This window comes from Grus americana, chromosome 6 (assembly GCF_028858705.1).
Source record: "Grus americana isolate bGruAme1 chromosome 6, bGruAme1.mat, whole genome shotgun sequence".
NCBI lineage: Eukaryota > Metazoa > Chordata > Aves > Gruiformes > Gruidae > Grus > Grus americana.
The window spans coordinates 22320203-22341353 of NC_072857.1; the positions used below are offsets into that span (position 1 = coordinate 22320203).

At 41.9% G+C, this 21151-nt stretch overlaps 3 protein-coding genes across 18 annotated transcripts in view; 2 read left to right on the plus strand and 1 right to left on the minus strand.

The window, feature by feature from the left end:
* LOC129208184 (kelch-like protein 23) overlaps nt 1-7934 on the plus strand; it is a 24139-nt gene extending 16205 nt beyond the window's left edge. For 3 of the 5 annotated variants that reach the window (XM_054830509.1, XM_054830510.1, XM_054830508.1), the window contains 11 exons: nt 1676-1750; nt 3231-3334; nt 3503-3677; nt 3829-3936; nt 4038-4138; nt 4383-4454; nt 4539-4581; nt 5804-5944; nt 6314-6497; nt 6664-6795; nt 7491-7934. In XM_054830509.1, coding sequence (XP_054686484.1) covers nt 1685-1750; nt 3231-3334; nt 3503-3677; nt 3829-3936; nt 4038-4138; nt 4383-4454; nt 4539-4581; nt 5804-5944; nt 6314-6497; nt 6664-6795; nt 7491-7588 — 1224 coding nt within the window. In that variant the 5' untranslated portion in view covers nt 1676-1684 and the 3' untranslated portion in view covers nt 7589-7934. Of the gene's footprint in view, nt 1-1675; nt 1751-3230; nt 3335-3502; nt 3678-3828; nt 3937-4037; nt 4139-4382; nt 4455-4538; nt 4582-5803; nt 5945-6313; nt 6498-6663; nt 6796-7490 lie in introns of those variants that run through there. The other 2 variants (XR_008577702.1, XR_008577701.1) reach the window with 2 other exon arrangements.
* Nucleotides 7598-13623, minus strand: METTL5 (methyltransferase 5, N6-adenosine). Of its 4 annotated transcripts, XR_008577705.1 has the most exons (10): nt 12749-13545; nt 12261-12472; nt 11647-11764; nt 10882-10996; nt 10259-10440; nt 9787-9869; nt 9438-9489; nt 9110-9187; nt 8723-8772; nt 7598-7710 (listed from the first exon to the last, which is right to left on the minus strand). XR_008577705.1 is itself a non-coding variant. In XM_054830515.1 (9 exons), exons 1-9 carry the CDS (start codon nt 12864-12866, stop codon nt 7657-7659), a joined length of 984 nt encoding a protein of 327 aa, XP_054686490.1. In that variant the 5' UTR covers nt 12867-13623; the 3' UTR covers nt 7598-7656. The 4 variants fall into 4 exon arrangements, 3 of the variants coding, with proteins under 3 accessions (XP_054686490.1, XP_054686491.1, XP_054686492.1); XM_054830515.1 differs by lacking the exon at nt 9110-9187 and having other exon boundaries at nt 12749-13623; XM_054830516.1 differs by lacking the exons at nt 9110-9187; nt 12261-12472; nt 12749-13545 and adding an exon at nt 12141-12229.
* Nucleotides 13624-13695: 72 nt separating this feature from the next.
* Nucleotides 13696-21151, plus strand: part of UBR3 (ubiquitin protein ligase E3 component n-recognin 3) — a 115762-nt gene continuing 108306 nt past the window's right edge. For all 9 annotated transcript variants that reach the window (XM_054830475.1, XM_054830478.1, XM_054830476.1 and 6 more), the window contains exon 1: nt 13696-14271. In XM_054830475.1, coding sequence (XP_054686450.1) covers nt 13820-14271 — 452 coding nt within the window. In that variant the 5' untranslated portion in view covers nt 13696-13819. The remainder of the gene's footprint in view (nt 14272-21151) is intronic.

A 21151-nucleotide genomic window follows, 5' to 3' on the forward strand; every position in this document is an offset into this window, starting at 1 on the left:
CCATTAAATTACACCAAATTAGATATAATGCAAGAGAAACCTGTGTTCTATTTTACAAGTCAGGTGTTGAAGAATGTTAAAATAGTGCCAGCACCTGAATGTGGTGGTGAACTAATTAAGTCTCCTGTAGTCAGGATGGCTAATGTGAGACATCTCTAAAGTACCTGCAACTATTCGCTTGTGTACTATGGCCTGGATTTTTGTGAAGCACTTTACAGACAAGTGGATCACACTCAACTAACACCTGCTGACATCATGCTTTAAAGAGCGTTACAATGTTAAGTACGGGTGGAAGTCCAGTAGTGGAGACCGGGATGCATGTTTTAAGGCTGTAAGTGCCTAGATTAAAAAGAACTACAAGCAAGTCAAAGGATGCAGCATAGCCTCGAGATCAGGCAGAGAAGGAAATGGGAATACTGCGGGTTGCAGTAGGCTGAACATGATCAGTGAATTAAACTACTTAAAATCAGAAGATGGGGCTGCCAGGCAGGTGTTCTGATGAAGAACATAATTTCATGTGACAAGGGAGTATCAGGGGAATTCTCCCCGCTTCTGCGATGTCATTCATCTTGATGCTCTGAAAGATGTTACTGTCCTGCAAGTGGCAGAAGAGCAGAATGTGTATGCTCAAATCTCCCAATAAACCATGCAAGACCTGAGTGCAAACCCATCTTCACCAGCAGTCTTAATGATCACTGCTCTGTGAACTGGGGTCACCGAGGGCCACGAAACTGTTTCAGCTTCTGTAGCTGGATTTAACAAGGGTGACAGTGCCCAAAGGGAGAAAGAAGAGATCTATGCTTCATTGGTCAAAACTGAATTCAAACCGATTTCTGACAGCTTTTTATAAAGCTGCATTTTTCCGCAAGGATTACTCTTCACGCTCTATCCTTAACTTAAGAGCAACTAGATAGACATTTTTTGATCCCAGTTAACTTTCTGGCCAGCAGCTGCTTTCTTACCAACATTCTAGTGCATATAGTGGGATGCACTGGGATTAGACGCTTAATGCCAGTTAAGGGAGGAAGTTACTTTCAAGTTAAAACACCTTACCTCTTATCAACCTGCTTGATTCAGTATTCAGGCAGAACTGTGGTGAAGACAAGTTTGTAAAGGAAGGAACTAGACATCTTTAGGATGTATTAGTAAATGCGGATACTTTCATTCCTTCCTCCAGTAAGTTCCTTGAACTTTCTGAAGTTTCTGCCTCCTAATTAATGTTTGAAAGTTTTTAATTATACCTATTTAGGAATATTAAACAATTTTTGTTATTGATGTTTTGCCTAGTGATGAGAGGTTGGATTTGACTTAATGAACAAATGTTGTTGGCTCTCAGTTTGTTGCTGATAAGGATCTGTGCCTAGAAAAAGGTAAACAACAAATGATGCTGTAAAATGCCAGCATTTTTTTTACTTACCTTGAATGTAGAATGCCAAACACTGCCTTAACAACCAAAGCATTTTACTTGGGTTTTTTCCATTTGTTTCATAGTTTCCCCTTGGAGTTTTGCAGTCATGTTTAAAGTTGGCTCAGAAGCATAAACGGATGGCTAAAGAACTTCTCTGTTATCTTGTTTAGACTAGATTGCAGTGAAATACAACGCTATCTGAATAGCAGTCTGTAGAAAGTACTATTCAATACTTAGTGCCTTTGCTTTATATTTTCTTCAACACAGCTGGTAAAAATGGCTGAAAATGGAGATGGTGACAACATGTCTATTTTGGAAAGCAAAATCTGTCAGCAAATTGAGGTGAGTTCCAATTATGGTTTGGGATCTGGACAGATGTAGTTTTAGAGGCATTCACTGGTAGGAACTTGGCTAACGGGAAGTTAACTTCATAGGGAGTTAGACTTGAATCTTCAGCTCTTTAAAAAATGTCTGTCACAGGTCTATGACAGGTATTTAATACTTTAAGATAATTCATAATTGTAGTCTGAGTTGGAACTTACACTTCTCTAGAGTTGTCTCTAAGACCACCATTTAAAAACACAAAAGGTTTTAACTTGCTAGCATTTTAGGTGCTATAGCAAGTGAATGTATCATTAAACAATTTATTACTGTGTTCACTGGGGTTATTCTATGAATGCAAATAGGAAGATGCATTTTAATTCTATATGACTTGATTTTTTTGGAGGGGAGTGAGGAATCCTCCTACTCAGGAGTCTGTGCTGGTCAAAATATTAGCACATTGCATGCTATTATGATTTACTGCTTTGTAATTTATTGCTACAAATTACAACTAAGCTTATGTGCCTATTTTAGATCAATTATTTCTTACTCTAGAGGGTTACCCTACAATGGAAAACTGAGCACATCACTTAAAATGACATCTAGAACAAAACTGTTTTCCTGAAGGACAAAAATACAGCTGTCCGTGAATCGCCATTAGCATATGGAGCTGTAGCCATTATTTATGGAGAAAAACAAACAAAAACCCAAACACAAGTCCCAGAGACTGAAGAAAAATAGTTGACTTGTGCTAATGTGAATTTGAGGTATGCTAGAGGGAGAAGTATTGTTTTAAAACCTGCACTGACTTTTTAAACCACAATGATGTTGGTGGAAAGGCTTCAACTTACCCTATGGCTTCATAGATGACTGCTAGTAAGCAGAAGAATCTGATTAATTTGTTTGTCTTGTACTGAACAGAACAATTTGTCAACTACGTGACACTCTGCTCTTCCCATGCTGGACATGATCAAAATGAGAACATAGCAAATTAAAATAAAAACATTTTTTTTATCTTACAGTATTTTCTTGAATGAGACCTAGAAACTCTTAGTCTACATGTATGATTTCTCAGTGTGGTAAATAAAATATTCTTGCTTATACATATCTTAAATAAGGACTAAAACCTGAATCTGTTGGTGACAAATTTGACTTTTGACTCTGCAGAGCTTGATCAAGTTGATGAATAATTATATTAACAGAATAAGCTTCATGCCTTTCCTGAACAAAACTGCAGTCTACCTTTGCCTCATCAGTCCCATTGCATGAAGCACTGGGGTGTTTTAGAGCTTATGTGTTAGCTGCACTTGCAGCTAACTTTTCCAAAAGTATCACGTGAAAGCAGGAAGTACTGATTTGAGAATTTCTAATTGTTCAGATTGATGAATTTTGGTATGTCGCAATCCACTGCACTAAGTTGTCAGATGAGAATGAGCTTTTAAGACTGAACATTCAAAGACAAATCTCTCTCCCCACTCCCCTTTCCCTTCTTTTTTTGCAGTACTATTTTGGCAATCACAATCTACCAAGAGACAAGTTCCTAAAGGAACAGATCAAACTAGATGATGGCTGGGTGCCTTTAGAAGTAATGATCAAATTCAACAGGTAAAAACAAAGTACCACTAATCTGGATGGAAGGGCAACTTTCAGATACTTATCTGTATTTGGGACCAAATGTCCCTGGTCTGCATGTATAACTCCCATTGCTGTTTTAATGTTTGGCTTCAGCTTTTCCTGTATATTTGTAATAACCTGTGTCTGCTTACTCAATAGGTTAAGTCGCCTTTCAAAAGATTTTAGTGTTATTGTAGAAGCACTAAGAAAATCCAAGACTGGTCTAATGGAAATAAATGAAGACAAAACTAAAATCAGAAGATCTCCAAACAAACCTCTTCCCGAATTAAATGACCAATATAAGGCTGCAATTAAAAACAGATCTGTATATGTTGTAAGTAAACTTCTTCCTTTGCTCTGTGCTGTTCTGCATGACTTGGAAAACCATCTAAGTAAAGCTTGAATTAACTTCTACTAGATAGGTTAAAATTTCTGACAAAGTGTCAGTTTGATGCATATAATCGAAGCTTGTTGCTATCTTGCAGAAAGGCTTTCCACTAGATGCAACTCTTGATGATATCAAAGAATGGCTTGAGGATAAAGGTCCAGTTGAAAACATTCAAATGAGGAGAACATTACAGAGAACATTTAAGGTAGCTCTTGCGATGAACAGTTAGACCTGTGGCAGGGATCTGCCCTGGACAACATTCTGTTCAATTACTCTAACCCTGAATGTCTCTTACCATTTAAACAGGGCTCAATATTTGCAGTTTTTGATAGTGTTGAATCTGCTAAGAAGTTCACAGAGATCCCAAACCAAAAGTACAAAGACACAGAGCTGATAGTACTTTTCAAGTAAGTCCACTTAACTGATGTATGAACTAATAATGGTCAAGGGTGGATTTAGACGAAATCCTGGCTTGACCTGAGAAGCATAAGTTTCTACCCTGTTGCACAGGCATCAATAGCTGTACCTTTTGGAGATTAGCATCTCAACTCCCAAAGATAATCTCAACTGTTTCTTGACTACTGCTGTCTTATAAAGTCATTATAATTGAATACTTTAAGTGATATTAACTTCACTTATATTCTGTTGAAGGGAGGAGTATTGTACAAAGAAGAACGAAGAAAGGAGACAAAACAAAGTAGAAGCTAAAGCAAGAGCTAAACAGTAAGTCATTATCAACTGAAGTGCCTGGTTTTGCTCACCTGACTGAACTTGAAACAACTCTTAACTAATTTAACTTTTCTACAGGGAAAAAGAAGAGAAACAGAAACAAGCAGCAGATGCTGAAATGGTACGATTTTCTTAAATCTCTATTGTCTGAAAACTATGCAATACTTGCTTTTATATGGTGGATTGTATGGATTTTCAGTCCACACATAACAAACATGGCCCTGCAACTACATTTTGTAAAACTCAGGTGGGATATTCAGAATTAGAAATTCTGTAATTTCACTTCACTTAAAAAGCACTTTCTTGAAAGTCACTTCAGCTTTTCTAACCTACAGTAAGACTTTGTTTTGTCATGGCATTTAATCTTATTTTCAAGACACTAATTTTGCTTAAAGGATCATATCCTGAATTTAAATTATTAGGCGTGTGTCATGATTTAGCCCCAGCTGGTAACTAAGCACCAAGCAGCCGCTCACCCCTTCTTCCCCACCCCTGCCCCAGTGGGATGGGGAGAATGGAAAAAAAAATCTCATGGGTTGAGATAAAGACAGTTTTAATAGGATAACAAAGGAAGAGAATAATAATATATAAAACAAGTGATGCACAAATGCAATTGCTCACCATCTGTGGAAAAAACCCCAACAAAACCCCGATGCCCAGTCTGTTTCCGGGCAGTGGATCCTGCCTCCTGGCTAGCTTCCTCAGTTATATGCTGAGCGTGATGTTGTATGGTATTAGATATCCCTTTGGTCAGTTGGGGTCATCTGTCTTGGCTGTGTCCCCTCCCAACTCCTTGTGCACCCCCAGCCTGCTTCCTGGTGGGGTGGTGCAAGAAGCAGAAAAGGCCTTGACTCTTGTGTAAGCACTGCACTAGCTACTATGAAGAAAATTAACTCTATCCCTGCCAAAACCAGCACAGCATGTTTCTGTGTTCAGAACTGATCCTCAACACACCGTTGAGGTGATTGTTCTGTAGTATTTGAAGGATCCGGTAAGGATTTAATCAGTATTATGTAGATTTTCAACCTGAGGTGTCAGCCTTCAGAAAACTGTTTTGTAGTGTGTAAAGAGTGTAACTCCCTTACAGGAAAGGAGCCCTCAGTTCCACATAAATGTATCCTAGTAAGCAAAGAATGTTTTAAAAAGGTAAAAAAAAAAGAAGATGGAGGACATCAGCATAAATAAGCTCTGTAGCAAGAATGCTTGGGTTACTGATGCTGCTAAGGGGGTGACTTCAATTGCTTTTTTTATCACTGTGCTGTTTTCATAGTCTTAGGATTGAGGGAAAAAAATATTCAAGCTTGACTCTTCAAGAAAAACGTGGGGGGTTTTATTTCATTTAGAAGTCTCTGGAAGAAAAGACGGGATGTCTTTTGAAGTTTTCTGGTGACCTAGATGATCAAACATGCCGAGAAGATCTCCATGATGTATTTTCTGATCATGGAGAAATCAAATGGATACACTTCGTCAGAGGTGCAAAGGAGGTCAGTAGAATCTTGGACAAGGAGTTAAGATCTCTGTTTTAAAGTTTGAAACTGAATGATTAAATGCTTGTTATCTTATATAATCAAATAAATTATTTGACTTGTGGAATTGCAGAATATTTAGAGAATTCAATTATTCCCTTAAATTCTTTCAAAGAACAGATAAATGTTCCAGACTTCTCAGTTGATAAGTTCAAAACTGAGAATGTTTGTTAGGACAGTCTGAGGGTTTTGCTTCAGTCTAGACATATTTTACATTATGCAAGAGTAATGAGCTTGCTTAGGCACCTAACAGGGTATGTTGTTCATCATTTCAGCTGAATGTTTTTGCAGTAAGATTCAAATGCAAATGCCACTCTTCTTTTTAAGGGAATAATCCTATTTAAGGATATTGCAAAAGAAGCTCTGGAAAAAGCCAAAGCAGCACATAACGGAAACTTACAGCTTCGGAACAAGGATGTTACATGGGAATTGCTAGAAGGGGATGCAGAGAAAGAAGCGCTGAAAAAAATACTGGAAGATCAGCAAGAATTGATGAAACAGAAAACAAAAGGTCCTACTTCTATTGGTTTAAGCATTTGTAATGTCCTAGAAGTGGTATTGTGTGAAAGTAACTGTAAATAGTGAATACATACCATACACTAACTGTAAAGTGTTCTTTTGAGCTTGCCAGTTAAAAGACAAACAGTGCAAAGTTCTGACATCTTATATCCCCACAGGACGGAAAATTAAAGGAAAAGGAAGAGGGGGAAAGATACCTCAGGGTGCACACAAAGGGAAAGTACAGTTTCAGGGCAAGAAAATAAAGTTTGAGAATGAAGAAGAAGGTGGTGAAGAGGATACTAAAACAGGTATGTCATTCTCTGCACTCAATGCAGCTTCTTTAGTACATGGAGCTACTTTCGGGAGAAGTACCCTTGTTTCTTTTAAGTGTTTCAGATTTGGCCCTACGTTGTAATATTTCTGTCCTCTGTCAGTATCAGTAAATTTAAGGGTCTTCTGCTTGATTCCTTCCAGAATTGTCCAAAAAGCATATTAAAATAACTACTTGATAACTGAGGCTGTACTGCAGGGCTTTTCAAAGCATTTTGCATTGAAAGATGGTGGTTGTCAGCAACATTACACAACTGTACAGACCCAGTCTCTTGAGTGGTGAATTTTTTTTCCCCTGAGGACATGGGAAGACTAATAGTTCTGCATATTGCTATTTAGCTTGGAGAAGAGGAAGAGCTAAGCTTCTGTTCATCAGATAAGGCACTTTCTTAAAGAAAACTCAGTGAAACCTACTCCTGTTGGATTGTATTCCTTCATCTTCTTATGTGCCCTCCTGCTGTAAAGTTACACAGGGAAGAAGCTCTTCAAAGTTGGTATTTTAGAACATGTGAAAGCTTTAAATCACAGTAATAAGTAAACTTGCTAGCATAGCAGTGGCTTTGGATAAACCAGGACTCATCCTTCAGCTTACAGGGTAGGAAGGGTTTGTTTTTTCAGAAAAATTCAGGTAATAATGAAACACTTTACTATGACTACATATTCAATCTTGCAGAACCAGCAAGTCCCAAGAAGAGACCACTAGAGGAAATGGAAAAAGAAGAACCTGCACCAAAACAACTGAAAACAGAAAATGGAGATGGAGATCAGTAATACTAAAATAAATTAAAAAAATAATTGGTTTTTATTGTTCCATTTTCAGTAGGTTTTAAAGACGTGCCTCAGTTCAGGAGTTTCTTGGCAGAAAATCTAATGAAATCCACTTCAATGTCAACCTATAATGAGAGGAAAGCTTCATTTTGTTGGGTTACAGCTTTTTTGTTTAAGAAGCATGTTTACTCTTAACCTACCACCCTGGAAAACTTTTGTATTTATAGTTTTGTTTATACTGTCAGATCCTCTCAACTTCTCTGGCACCTCATTCAAATGTAAAAGGTTCTGGACTTTGCAGTTACATTGAAGAGCAGCTGCCAATAAATTCAGAACTTAAAACTGCTTACTGTTGAATCCTGGATGTTAATGTAGTATAAAAGTTGTAACTATGAAGTAGCAAAGCTGAAGCACAGAATTCCCATCATTTAAGTTCAAGTCACCATGAGTATAGGTACAGCTGAATAAAACTTCTAGTCTTTGCTACTCAGCATACCTAACAATCTTCAAATCTTGCTCGATCTACTCCAGGATTCCAATTCCCCTATGGTAATGGGATACATGTCTTCTAGGTCAGCATTCAGTGCCCAGGAACTTGCCTGTGGGCTTAAGCTTCCATACTCTAGCATCCTGACTAGATCTTCCATTGTGGGATGAAGTGCACAGCTTCCTCCTGCCCCCTCTGAGATGGCTCTGAGGGATTTCACTGGCGGTAGCTATTTGCAATACAGGGCATGGAACACTGAAATAGTGCTACAGCTGTAACATCCTAGTTACTCTGGCCTTCATTACTTAATTCAGTCTAAGCTCCAGTTGCAGATGGGATCAATCAAATAACTATTGAAAGTTGAGTCAAGGAGGCTACCCTTAGCCAGCACTGCAACTAGATGTGAAAAAGCTTTAATCTTTGTGTATAGCTTTGACTTGCATTACAGTGATTCTTTTCCCTGGTCAACTACAAAATGTAGTAAGAGCAATGGAACTTGATGCCATCATAGTGAGCTTCTCTCAAGTGCTGTGAGCATTCTTCATCCAGCACATAAGACCCTAAAACTAAGATTTTTCTTAAGTAGAATTTATTTACCTGCCTAGTACAAGACAGAACATTTTCTCAGTTATGTTAGGTTTTATACTTACTGATTTCTTCTTATGGAACTTGTATGATGCTGGTAGGTCGTATCTAAGTTCTGTGAACAGTACAAAGAATACTTGTTTACTAGAATGGCTGTTAGTCAATTGACTTGCACCCTACACCCATGTTCTTCTGTTGCCCCCTGACTGGATAACTGTTTTGACCTCTGGACTAGATTATGACTGAACATTTAAGCCAACCACATCACACAGTAAGTGGATGGCTGAAATACATTTGTGTTTCGCATACTTATGCAACTTCCTTGTCTCAAGTTGTAAGACTATAAAGCATCCAGCTGGTGATATTTAAGAATCAGGAACATAGTTGAACAACAGTCAGAAAAATATTTAAGTGACTATAAGGACAGGATGCTTTTTTGTGTGAGAACTGACCTGTGCTTTGCTTTTGTTATTCAGCAACAATTTCATTTTGAAGCAGAAAGGTAGGTAACTTCTGCTTGAAGGCCAAACCTAGTCCAGGACAAAATCCAGTTCTAATTCTGCACAGAATATGTATTTCTCAGAGCTTTATTAAGTGCCTGCTTGTATTCTAGCCAGGTAGCAAGGTATTAAAAACAGGCTGCTTAAAAAAAAGACTTGTGTCATTTTTAGTATTAAATCACACTTAAAATTACCTCAGGCTGTTAAGACTGGCTAGTAGTGTTACAGTTATTAGCCCCCAACAATAAGGTTGGGTTTTTTGTTAACAAATTAGTCTTACCTGCTACGACTTCCATCTTCACATCCCATTCATCTGCTTTCTTTTCAATGTGCTACAATATTAGATAGATACAGGTAAATTTAAAAGCTCTTTTCTACACTGTCTTATGTAACGTCTACACCCCTTATTTAAGAAGTCTCCTGTGCTTTTGTTTTTCACACTGAAACCTTAGATCACATACTTATCTTGATATAAGATCACAGTTATTTGACACGATTACTATCTAGCTAAAACAAGTTTCATACCCCATAAAGGTGTGAACAGATCAGTGAAGCTATAGACAACATTGTTAAATGCCAGCTATTTCATTGCCTAGTTAATGTTCACCCTACCGACATGAAGGACTTACCTGCCGTGTTGAAGTTTTGTGAAGAGAATATACAGCTGTTCCTGCCATTTGTAAAGCAGTTTTCAGAAAAATCATATCCATTCCTAAAAGAACATTGGAATTATTAGAATTGCTAAATGCAAGCTTAAACTAGAAGATTTAAAGATCTACTTCATGCTTCAATTTTTCTGGAGTAATAGCTATTTAAGAAACAGCACTGAATACATTAAGGTACATAAAGTATTTCTAAAACTTACCCAATTGATTTTAGTAAAAGAGAAAAATTATAGGGATATGAAATAGCTAGTATTGTTTATTTCAAACCCAGCAACTGTTGAAGCTGTTACTCTGTACTTAGGAAACTGATTGCAGATCAGCAAAACTCTAGGTAATTACAATAGGTAATTCTAATGAAGATGGGAGATGTTTCATTAAAAGTTTCCCTTGCTGTTTCATTCCTAATAATTTCTAACTGACTTTCCAAATTACCAACCTTTATTATGCTTGGTACCAAATGGAGGGTTCATAATAACTGTGTCAAAAGTCTCTGACATGCTGTCAGATAAAGAACAGACATCACATTGAACCATGTTGATGTTCGTGAGCTCAAAGTCTTCGATATTGGTATTAAATATTTCCAGTGCATCTGCATCTATGTCAAACCCCACACACAATCTAGTTAAAAAAAAAAAAGTGCCACATATTAGTCTCACAAAATAAAATATTGTTTAAATTCTGTAGGAAAGTTTTGAAAGGGATCTGTGTACACAACTTGTTTTATGTAGGAAGTGTAACAAGCATGCTGTATAAATTCAGTGGTGATAAAAATGCAAGTAGCTCTGTTACCCTCTCTCAAATACCCTTTAAAGTTTGTGAAGGAAGTTTCATGTGTTCATTTAGTGCTTTGGGGAAAGCAAACATTATGACTTCCCAACTCAAGGCAACTATCCATCTCTTCTACTATTTGAATGGTTATTGACTGTCTAAACATACTAAATAGCCTCTATGCACCAGATTAGACACCTAAAATTAGTTTAGTTCAGCATTTTTATGTTCTTATTTTCTATTCTTCTGTGCCAGAAAAAACACAACCAGAATTTAGTATTAAATACTTACCCCGCTCCTAACATTGCACTTCCAATGCTGAGCATGCCACAACCACATCCTAAATCTGCAATTGTTTTGTTTTCAATATCATCAAAAGTATTGTGAATTGTATAAAGCATACATGCTGGGGAAAAAAAAAGCACACAGGTCAATAATATCAAACACGCATCTGATTAATCAAGAAAAATTTCTGCCTTCAGAAAACTCTGAACTAAAGGCTTCTTGTACTGCAAAATTAAGCTGATGTTCTCACTGCCTGTAATTCTCTGTTTCATTTATATGTGAAAACAAGTCAAAAACATTTTGACAAGTTACAGAACTCAAGATCTTTGGTGGGCAGAATACAGATAGAGCTAAGACGATTGTGGAATAAAGTATGCCTATAAATTTGTTTGGGGAAAACCCAACAGAAAGATGTAAAATAGTGGAAAAAATCATAATTGAGGTACAGATGAGTGTCTATATACACTTTTACTGTTTCTTGTGTGTCATGAAATAAGTCCATTTCAGCTTTCTCACTTTAATATGTTTCTATCACAACATCTTTTAAATCAATTTACTTGATTTTTAGATTGTACATTAACAGTGTACTTCTGATGAAAAGAAGGTAACATCATTAAAAAAATAATTACATTCCTGCTGGATACAATTTCTCAACTACTTTTACTGTAAAGGCTTCAAAGGAGATAATGCAGTAGAGAAACTTTTTGGGGTTGTTTTAAGTGCTGATGAAGAACTAATAAAAGAGACACCAGTGCTGTGGGTAACCTCTACCTGCGACATGAGGTCTTGTTGGATACTGTTCAAGGAGTAGTTTTGGACTTTCAAAAGTATCGACTTGTTGAAGACAGCTTTCCAGTTCTTTAAGCTTTAATTTCTTCATGTTTGCTAACTAAAGAAAATAACCTGTAATCAGTTACAATAATATAAATAAACTACATATTATTTTAAATTATTTTATACTTAAAATCCCACTGTCCTCAGCACCTCCCAGGTGTTTTCATGCAGCGGTTTTCAGGGATCCAGCTGACGGTGCACCGATGACGGAGGACGAGCGCGGCGCCGGTTAACGCGAGGCCGTTCGCAGACCGCGGCAGCCCCTTCCCTCGCGCACCGCCGGTAACCGGCTCCCGCCCGAGGCCAGGCGCCGAGGAGGCCCCATGCTCACTCCGGCCCTCGGGCCGGAGCCCCGCTCCTACCGACAGGCCCCACCCGCCGCCAAGAGATGCGTCCAGCCCTAAGCGGAGCAGGAACCCAGCCCCAGGAACCTCCACCAACCACGCCGGCCGCTCGCCCGACAGGACTCTCTCCGCGGCCGCGAGGCCGCTGACTCGCACACACCTCCACCGCCCCCGTACCGGCCGCTCCTTGACACCGCCTCCACTTACCGCAGCCCCGGCAGGGCAGGCTGAGGGGCCGAGCCGAGCGCCGCCGCGCACTTCCGCCTCGTCGCGAGCCAGCCCCCGGCGCCGGGCCGAGCCGCGGAGTGACGCGACGCAGCGCCCCGCCCTCTGCCCGCCTGCCCGCCCGGCGTGAGGCGGTCGGTGCCAGGTCTGCCGCAAGCCGCGGAGCCGCCGCCCCTTTCCGTGCAAACGGCGACCTGCGGGAATTAAATGCCGTTAAACTTTCCCCTTCTTTTAATTAGCAGCTGTTAGCATTGACTATCACGTATCATAAACATGACACGTTTTATTACAGCCTTCCGTGTTACCGCTGTTAGACGTTTGTGGAAGCCCGGTCTCCCAGGTTTGTCCCTCAGCGCTTCCTTCAGTGGTCCAACTGTTGAGTTGCCATTAGGGACAGAAAGGAAGGAAAGGGACTTCTATCTGGCCGCGGAAAGGACGGTCGTTGAGAGAACAGTGACAGATTTACTTACTTTTCTCATGTTTTCCTTCCCGTAACGCTGCAGGGAGACACACTGAACCGTGCGCCCGATATTCCCTGCTCGTAGGGAACTGCACCGCAACACAAGTCACCAGAAGACGGACAGCCATAAGAAACGTGGTGGCAAAGCCCGCAAAAGGATGTCCGCCTTGGGGACCTGGGGTTTTGCTGCTGTCAGATAAAAGGTTACCTTCGTTTAGGGACAGAATTTTTAAAAAGTTTTTCCATTACACAGTTGAAAATCTATTGATGGCACTTTAAAGCTGTTGAGCAGTATGTAAGCTATGGCAACTTGCATTCAAATACACTCTCTGCTGATGGGAGCGTGCAGACGCACGCCGGCACCTCGGGGCTGCGGATGGCCCGGACACCCCTGTCGGCCCCAGATGCGGGAGATACCAGCGAGGCGCGGTGCTACTGCCGAAGCACGGCGGTGCTCCGCCACCTCTAGCGGGGCTGCTGATGGAGCGAGCGCGCAGCCGCGGGCTTCAAGTCTCTGAGGTGCTTCCCGCGCCCCCCGCAGGTCCCCTGCCCTCAGAGCCGCCACCGCCTCAGCCCGGCGGGACTCCCCGGGGCCCGGACACACCGGCGGCAGCGCGGTGTCTTCACGGCAGCCACTTCGCTCGAGGAGCGGCTCGGTAACAAAGAGGACTCCGCTACCGTCAGGGGCGCCGGCCTCTTCAGGTGGGCCTTCCAGGAGAAGGGCTGCGCCCAGAACCGTTCAGGCTCGGTGTCGCGATAGCAGGCGACTCGCCCCCCGTCCTGACAAGAAGTTTCAGGCTGGCAGGGGCGTACGGCGACATTTTGTGCGACGGCGGCGCCGGCCGCGCACCTGCGCGCTGACAGGGCGGCGCTGACAGGGCGGCGCGGGCAGAGGAAGAGGAGGGGTGATGTCAGGGGAGGGGAGAGGCAGTGTCAGGAGGAGGGAGCGGGCGGCGGGGAGGGCGCCGGTTCCGCGGCTATCGCGAGAGGGAGGCGCCGCTGGGAGGGGAGAGAGGGCGGCGGGGGGGAGCCCCAGAGCCGGGAGCCCGGCGCAGCCGTAACGGCTCCTCAGTTTCCCATCATGGCGGGGGCCGGCGCCAGCGGCCGGGATAAGCGGGCGACGGCGGCGCAGCTGAAGACGGCGCTGGGCGGCGAGAGCGGCGCGGCGGCGGCGGGCGAGCTGCGGGCGCTGCTGGAGCGGGTGCTGGCCCCGGCGGCGGGCCCGAGCGGTGGCGGGGGTGAGGCGGCGGCCGAGGCGCTGGAGTGGTGCCGCTGCCTGCTGTCGGGCGGGGAGCCGTGGGACAGCTTCGTGCAAGCCGTGCGGGCCTACGACCCGGCCACGCTGTGCGGCCTGGTCTGGACGGCCAACTTCGTGGCCTACCGGTGCCGGACGTGCGGGATCTCGCCCTGCATGAGCCTGTGCGCCGAGTGCTTCCACCAGGGCGAGCATGCTGGGCACGACTACAACATGTTCCGGAGCCAGGCGGGGGGCGCCTGCGACTGCGGCGACAGCAACGTCATGCGGGAGGCCGGGTGAGCGCCGGGCGGCCTCGGCGGGGCGGGCGGGCACCTGCCGGCGGGGGCGGCCCCAGCGAGCGAAGCGGTCTCCCCGCTGGGTGGCAGAGGTGTGTCCGGAGCTCGGCGTCTGCCCGGTGCCTCCCTGCGCGCCGGGGGAGGGAGTAAGTGGGGCACCTGCTTCCGTCTGGGTCGCCTCCTTCCCTCCCTGGCTGCGGGTCGGACGAGGCTCTGTGGGAACGGCGGCCTGGCCGGACGGAGCGGGGGTCAGCCCCGCCTATCCGGCCGGCAGCCCCGGCAGGGGACCGGGGAGGTGGCTTCCTTCTTTGTTGATGTGCGTGCGGCTTTTTTTAGGACGCTTATGCAAATCTCGTTGCCCTTGCACCGAGTGCCTGCCTTCAGGGAAGTTGATAAGGCGGAGTGCATGGGAAGCAGTACCTGTCAGCTTCCAGCTAGCTGCCTTGGCCTAGAACAGCTAACCATGAAGTATGTCCAAATACTTTCGGACTTCATGTGAGCAAATATGCTGAAATGAACAGATTGAGTAAGGCTGAGCCATTTTTCTGTGTTTTCCCAGTCTACAGTTCATCTTGCCTCCTGTTTTTGCTATCCCTAGCTTTAAAGCAAGGAATTTGGTAACTTAAAATTTTTAATGGGTACAACAGGGCAGGGTTTTAGGGAGGTCACGTGTCCTTCACATTCTGTAAGAACGCAGACCTACTGGAGGCAAGACTCAAGTACCTGGTCAGAAGAAGAGGAACGTGGTACCTCATTATACCTTGCTTTGTTCCTTTTGTACTCAACTGTAAAAAGAAAGATCAGTCAACCAGTTATTGGGTGGAGGTGATACCTAGCCAGTAAACTTGAATTTTCACAACTGGATGTCTTTTTGGAGCTCCCTGTGTTCATTTTCATTCACTAGAGAGCTAAAGACTTCACCATGTGACAGTTTGGAGTGCTTGACTGAGGCTTCTCTTTTGACTAGCTTTCTAGAATAGTCTGTCTTGATTGTCTTAGCCTTTGTAAGATCGCATGCTCTCATAAGAGCAATCTCATCTCTTCCTAATAAATCCTGAGTTGTGGCGCACCTAGCGGAAAACACTAGGAATATGTAGAAGTATTAAAACATTTTCCTTGGTTCTTTTCATGTTTTTAACATTTACAATGTATGCATGTATAATTCTGCATCACTCTGCATCTTAAAATTACTTTTCTTTTTGCATTTCTATTTAGAGATGTCACTAATTTTGCTTTTTTGTGTTGCTTGAAGGTTGTTGTCTTGGCTCTGATTCTTTGGGTCTTGTAGTCACCATTCTCCTGCTCTGGGCCTCGAGGTGGCTTCATTCTTTGTTTCTTGTTATGATTTTTTTCCTTGTTTCTCCTGCTGTCTGTCTTCATCAGATAGCAACTTCTTCATTCTTCCTTCTTGGTGGAATCTTTTCTTATTGGTAGACTCCCTCCAATGGAAGAATTTTTTTGCCTACTTTTGTTTTCATTGATCTTCAGTGGTTTTAAGGGGCTACACCTGAAGTGATTCTTTCTTTATCAGTTCTTGTTCAACTTCTGGTGATTTTGCTTTCCTCAGAATCACTGAAGTAACAGTTCCCCTTGATCTTGAGAAGAAAGAAAAAAAATTTAATGTCACTTCTTTCAGTGCTCAGTGTGGGATAGATTTAGGGCTCCTCTTAGTGGTAGGATTTTAACAGAGCACAGTCAAATTGATCTACTTTAGGTAAATATTAAAATGACTTCTGATACTGCTCTCATCCCAGAGTTTATAGCTTTCACAATTGTCTTTTTGTATTTTAAACAGTTTTCTTCTTGAAGAATCATAGAATCGTTTTGGTTGGAAAAGACCTTTAAGCTGGTTTAATAAAGAAGAAATAAAAAAACCCGTAAATTTGCAGATGCAAACCCCAAGGGAGTAAGAATATTCTAATTTCTCTGTTATATTTACCCTACTTTTAATAGTAGAGTTCAGGACCAAAATTCTTGGATGTGAGGTAGGTCCCTTCAGGAGGTTTGATTGTTCTAGATAAAAAATTGCATAGTATCTGTTCAGAAGCAACACTCTTGAGTTGAGCAGTAGATTTTCCGGTCCTCGTAGACATACAGGCGGGCAGTACGTGACAGTATATGGAGTGCCTGCACTTGACATAAGGTCACTCCTGCTTATCTAAAGAATTGATGTTAAGCCAGTGCAATTAAGTGAACTAGAAACTTGTTTGCTGTGCAAGACAAAGTAAGTTAAGCTTAAACCAATGTAAAAACATTAATGTGTGCAAACACATGCAGTTTTGCCTATTGACTTGCTTCAGTGCGGCATGTTTAGCTAAACTGATTTAACTTTGTGTATACAAATCAATTGCACAATTACAAAGGCAATGCTTTACGTGTTAAAGTAAAGGCCTTCATGGTAGATTCAGGAAACCGGAGTGTGTCTAGCCCGATATAACCTTGGCCACAACAGCCTAGACTTCTATTAATAGCAAGGGAATCAAATGTGGAGCCTACTTATGAACTTTAACTACCATCTGCCTGCTCAGATAAAATTTTGTGTGGACTGTATACGAATATTATAGTAACTGTAGTTTGTTTCTGTTGGTTCTTGTTATCTGGTCTCCATGTTCAGAGATTTTTTTATTTGATGCATCTCAAAAGATACTTCTGATGAAGTCTTAGTTAACTGATCTGCTGTAAAGGAAATCTCTCCAGCTTACCGTCTGGAATATCTTTTCATTTCCTTTAGGGTGGCTAATGTAAATATAGAGATGGTTTGGTCTGGAGTATAAGGATGTGTGTGTTAATCTTTTATTACTAATTAAATCTATAATTTACTTTTTAGAGATAACTGAGTGTTAATTTTTTATTTCTGATGCCTTCATATAAGGAAACTGGAATATAGTGTAATAGATGGATGCTGATTTGCTTTAGGTACCTTGTGTAATTCTCATCTGGTTTAGAAAAATCAGATTGTCATACTCTTGAACCTTTCGATTCCCATGCAAATTTCAGTGGTTTCGATGATTAAATTAATTGCAGTTGGTCTGATCTACTAGAATGTAATTTAGACTTTAGAAAATATCCAAGTTTGTAAATGTAGCTGCTTGTCAAAGTTTTAAAAACTCTAGCTGTGGCAAGGTTTAATAGATTTTAAGATCCTGTGATGTTAGTAGGTGAAAATAGTTTGTAGTCGTCTCCCATATGATATCTAGTCATGGGCAAATGAAATTTTGCAGCTCCATGAGAGATAATTAATAATGTTTTGAAGAAGGCAAAATATTCAAGTTCTAAAGCATTTATAGTAGACATATGTTCATGGTTCACCAGGCGAGTTCATCTGATGGAGGAAAAAAAAAGAAACAAAACAAAACCCATGCAGTTGGACAGGGGGAAATTCAGACAAGTATTTTTTGGTTGGTAGGTGATCTAATGAAACTTGATTTTATCAAATAAGCTTGAAGAAAGCAATATGCCATGTGGTTATAATAAAAGTGTAACTAGTCAGTGATCTGTTACTGATGAGTACCATCTTGTTTCTGTGGCTGCCTTGTTCTGATTCCCCTTTAAGTCTGTGGACAATAACCTGATATACTAGAGAACCTCTACACTTTTGGCTATTTCATTTCCCAGTGTCCTGTTTCTAAGTATGCCTCACTGTGTGTTGACTTATTTGTTAAATTAATCATGTGGGAAGCAGATGTTTTAGTGCTGCATTACAGTACAAAGAGAATAATATCTCCCATCAAGAGTTGCATATCCTGAAAGGCAAAAAGCTGGGTTAAGAATTTCATTAAACAGACTTTTGCATTGATGTTTGCTGTGTATTTGATGGTAGTTATGGCAACCAATGGCTCCATTGACATAGAGCATTGCCTTCTCTTACGGCTTATATCAAAGGGTCTAAAAAATTATCAATTTCCACTGGAACAGTGGGCCATTTCTTTATTGGTACGCATATGTGAAGTATAACTATAGCTGTTTTTTAAGAAAGGTAACTGTTATAGATTGATGTTATATGCCCTGTGTTCAAAAGCACTTTCAGGTACCTACCTCTAAGCTTTCTGCAGTCCTGTCTCTAATGATCCATACTTACCTTTCCATTTAGCTCTGTGTTTTAGAGTGTACATCAGTGTAGGTTTCATGAACATCCTGTCTGAGCTACACTCCAGATCAGACTTCTCTTTTTTTTTTTTTTTTTTTTTTTTTTAAATTATGTATCTATTGGGGATTGATGCATCTGTTGGGTCTACTGTGGTCCCTTATGAAAAGACTGGAAAATTGTCTTTGCCTCCTCTCGCTGCCAACAAGTATGAGAAGTATATTTGTAATTTCTAGACTGCTAATTTTCTCCTGCTTTAATTTATTTAGAATTGCCTCTGTTTTTTCAATGCATTAAAATGTTTGCACCCAGTAAGTATTGAATAGTTAGTTTTAGTTAAATTTAAACTTTGGACAGTAGATACCTAGTACTAATGACTTTTGCTACTCTGTCCCCATATCCTTTTTTCTTTCCTTCTGACTCAATTCCTTATGTTACCCCTTTCCAGAGAGACTTAATTACAGGAGCTCGTTTCAATGGAAGTGGCATTGCTGTGCTGTTTGGGAGCTATGGAAGAGTACCATCTACCAATATATGGAAGATAGGACAAGAGGAAATGGCCTCAAGTTGCGCCAGGGGAGGTTTAGATTGGATATTAGGAAAAATTTCTTCACTGAAAGGGTTGTCAGGCATTGGATCAGGCTGCCCAGGGAAGTGGTTGAGTCACCATCCCTGGAGGTATTTAAAACACACGTAGATGTGGTGCTTAGGGACGTGGTTTAATGGTGGAGTTGGCAGTGTTAGGTTTATGGTTGGACTTGGTGATCTTAAAAGGTCCTTTCCAACGTAAATGGTTCTATGATTCTAATATATTCTGTTTCTTTTACTTTCTGTTGCTAAGTAAGTGTAAAGGACCTTTTCCCTATTCTAGACTTGATAAAACTTCAACAGAGTGACAATAAAATAGGAAGCTTGCTGTTCATCAGCAATTATTAATAGTATGTTCATCAGGCAAGGCCTCTTCTGTCATCTTGGGTTTTAGCAGCTGTGATCCACTTAAGATCAGAAAAGTCAGATCTGCCTGTGGCTGGGTTCTGGGACATACAGGTAATAACTATTTTACTGGCCTTAAATAGACTATGTGGTTGTTTTATGGAGTGTCTTGCAACAGTGAATCACCTGTTTAGCATACATATAACATGTTGCTGCTTCCAGTGTGACTCTTATCAACTGTATTCTTTAAGAGTCAATTGTACTTTTTAAGAGTAGACAAGAAGGTTTCAGTTCTCCAGGACCTAGGCTAGGTTTGGTAATGCAGCCTGAAGGAGGGAAGAGTGTTCTTTTGGAGCTTTCTTCAAGAGGTTGCTGTAACAGATGCTTTATCAACAGGCTGAGACCCTAGATGTTGACAATGAGTTTAGCCTCTGAGCATTATGAAACTATGTGAGAGTGTCCTCATGTTCAGGATTGTTGGGCTGGTACAAATGGTGTTCTGTAGGATCTCTAGCAACTCCATGCAGCTTCTTTGTACTCCACGCAGCTTCTCAGTACCGTTTAATATCTTCATCAATGACATAGGCAGTAGGATCAAGTGCATCCTCAGCAAGTTTGCAGATGACACCAAGCTGAGTGGTGTAGTTGACGTGCCTGAGGGATGGGATGCCATTCAGAGGGACCTGGACAAGCTTGCAAAGTGGGCTCATGTGAATCTCATGAGGTTCAACAACACAAAGTGCAAGGTCCTGCACCTGGGTTGGGGCAACTCCCAGTATCAATACAGGCTGAGGGATGAGGGGACTGAGAGCAGCCCTGTGGAGAAGGACTTGAGAGTACTAGTGGATGAAAAGCTAGATGTGAGTTGGCTATGTGCACTCACAGCCTAGAAAGCCAACCGTATCCTGGGCTGCATAACAAGAATTGTGGCCAGCAGGTCAAGGGAGGTGAATCTGCCCCTCTGCTCTGATGAGACCCCGCCTGGAGTACTGCGTCCAGCTCTGGAGGAATCAGTGCAGAAGAGACATGGACCTGTTGGAGTGGGTCTGGAGAAGCGCCACAAAAATGATCGGAGGGCTGGAGCACCTCTCCTGTGAGGAAAGGCTGAGAGGGCTAGGGTTGTCCAGCCTGGAAAAGAGAAGGTTCCGGGGAGACCTTATTGTGGCCTTTCAATACTTAAAGGAAGATTGTAAGAAAGATGGGGACAGACTTTTTCTTAGGGTCTGATGTAACAGGACAAGGGGTAATGGTTTAAAACTAAAAGGGTAGATTTAGACTAGATGTAAGGAAGAAATTTTTTCAGTGAGGGTGGTGAAACACTGGAGCAGGTTTCTCAGAGAGGTGGTAGATGCCCCATCCCTGGAAATATTCAAGGTCAGGTTGGACAGGACTCTGAGCAACCTGATCTAGTTAAGATGTCCCTGCTCATTGCAGGGGGGTTGGACTAGATGACTTGTAAAGGCCCCTTCCAACCCAAACTATTCTATGATTCTCTGCTTTTGAAGTCCTTTGGGCTACCAAGGACTTCTGGCTGAAGGGACGGAGGAGACGTCTGAGCTGTACTGCCTGTTAGCTTGGCATGAGAGTCTGAATAAACCCATGGTCATGTACTTCTGGTGGCTGCAACTCTTCAGAACAAAAACTTTACTATCTGATCTGTATGCAAGGTGCAGGAATTCATGCTGGGATTCACACTGACCACAGCGTTTTAAAGAACCACAGTTACCATGCAGTAAATAACTGATTCCCTCTGCCCACCTCCCCCAGATGTGAAGCTCAGTATTTTGTATTGCTACTTAGGATTCCACAGTAACATTCAGTAGTTTTTGCAGAGCTTCATGTTAGGTCTTATCCTTGGAAAGC

What these genes read in the sequence shown, in the direction of transcription:
- METTL5 (XM_054830515.1), bottom strand. Translation starts at nt 12,866, where the DNA reads ATGGCTGTCCGTCTTCTGGTGACTTGTGTTGCGGTGCAGTTCCCTACG. An exon ending in AACAAGACCTCATGTCGCAG is followed by an intron (nt 10,997 to 11,646) that starts GTAGAGGTTACC and finishes TTTTTTCCCCAG; the next exon opens with CATGTATGCTTTATACAATT. An exon ending in TGGTACCAAGCATAATAAAG is followed by an intron (nt 9,870 to 10,258) that starts GTTGGTAATTTG and finishes ATGTTCTTTTAG; the next exon opens with GAATGGATATGATTTTTCTG.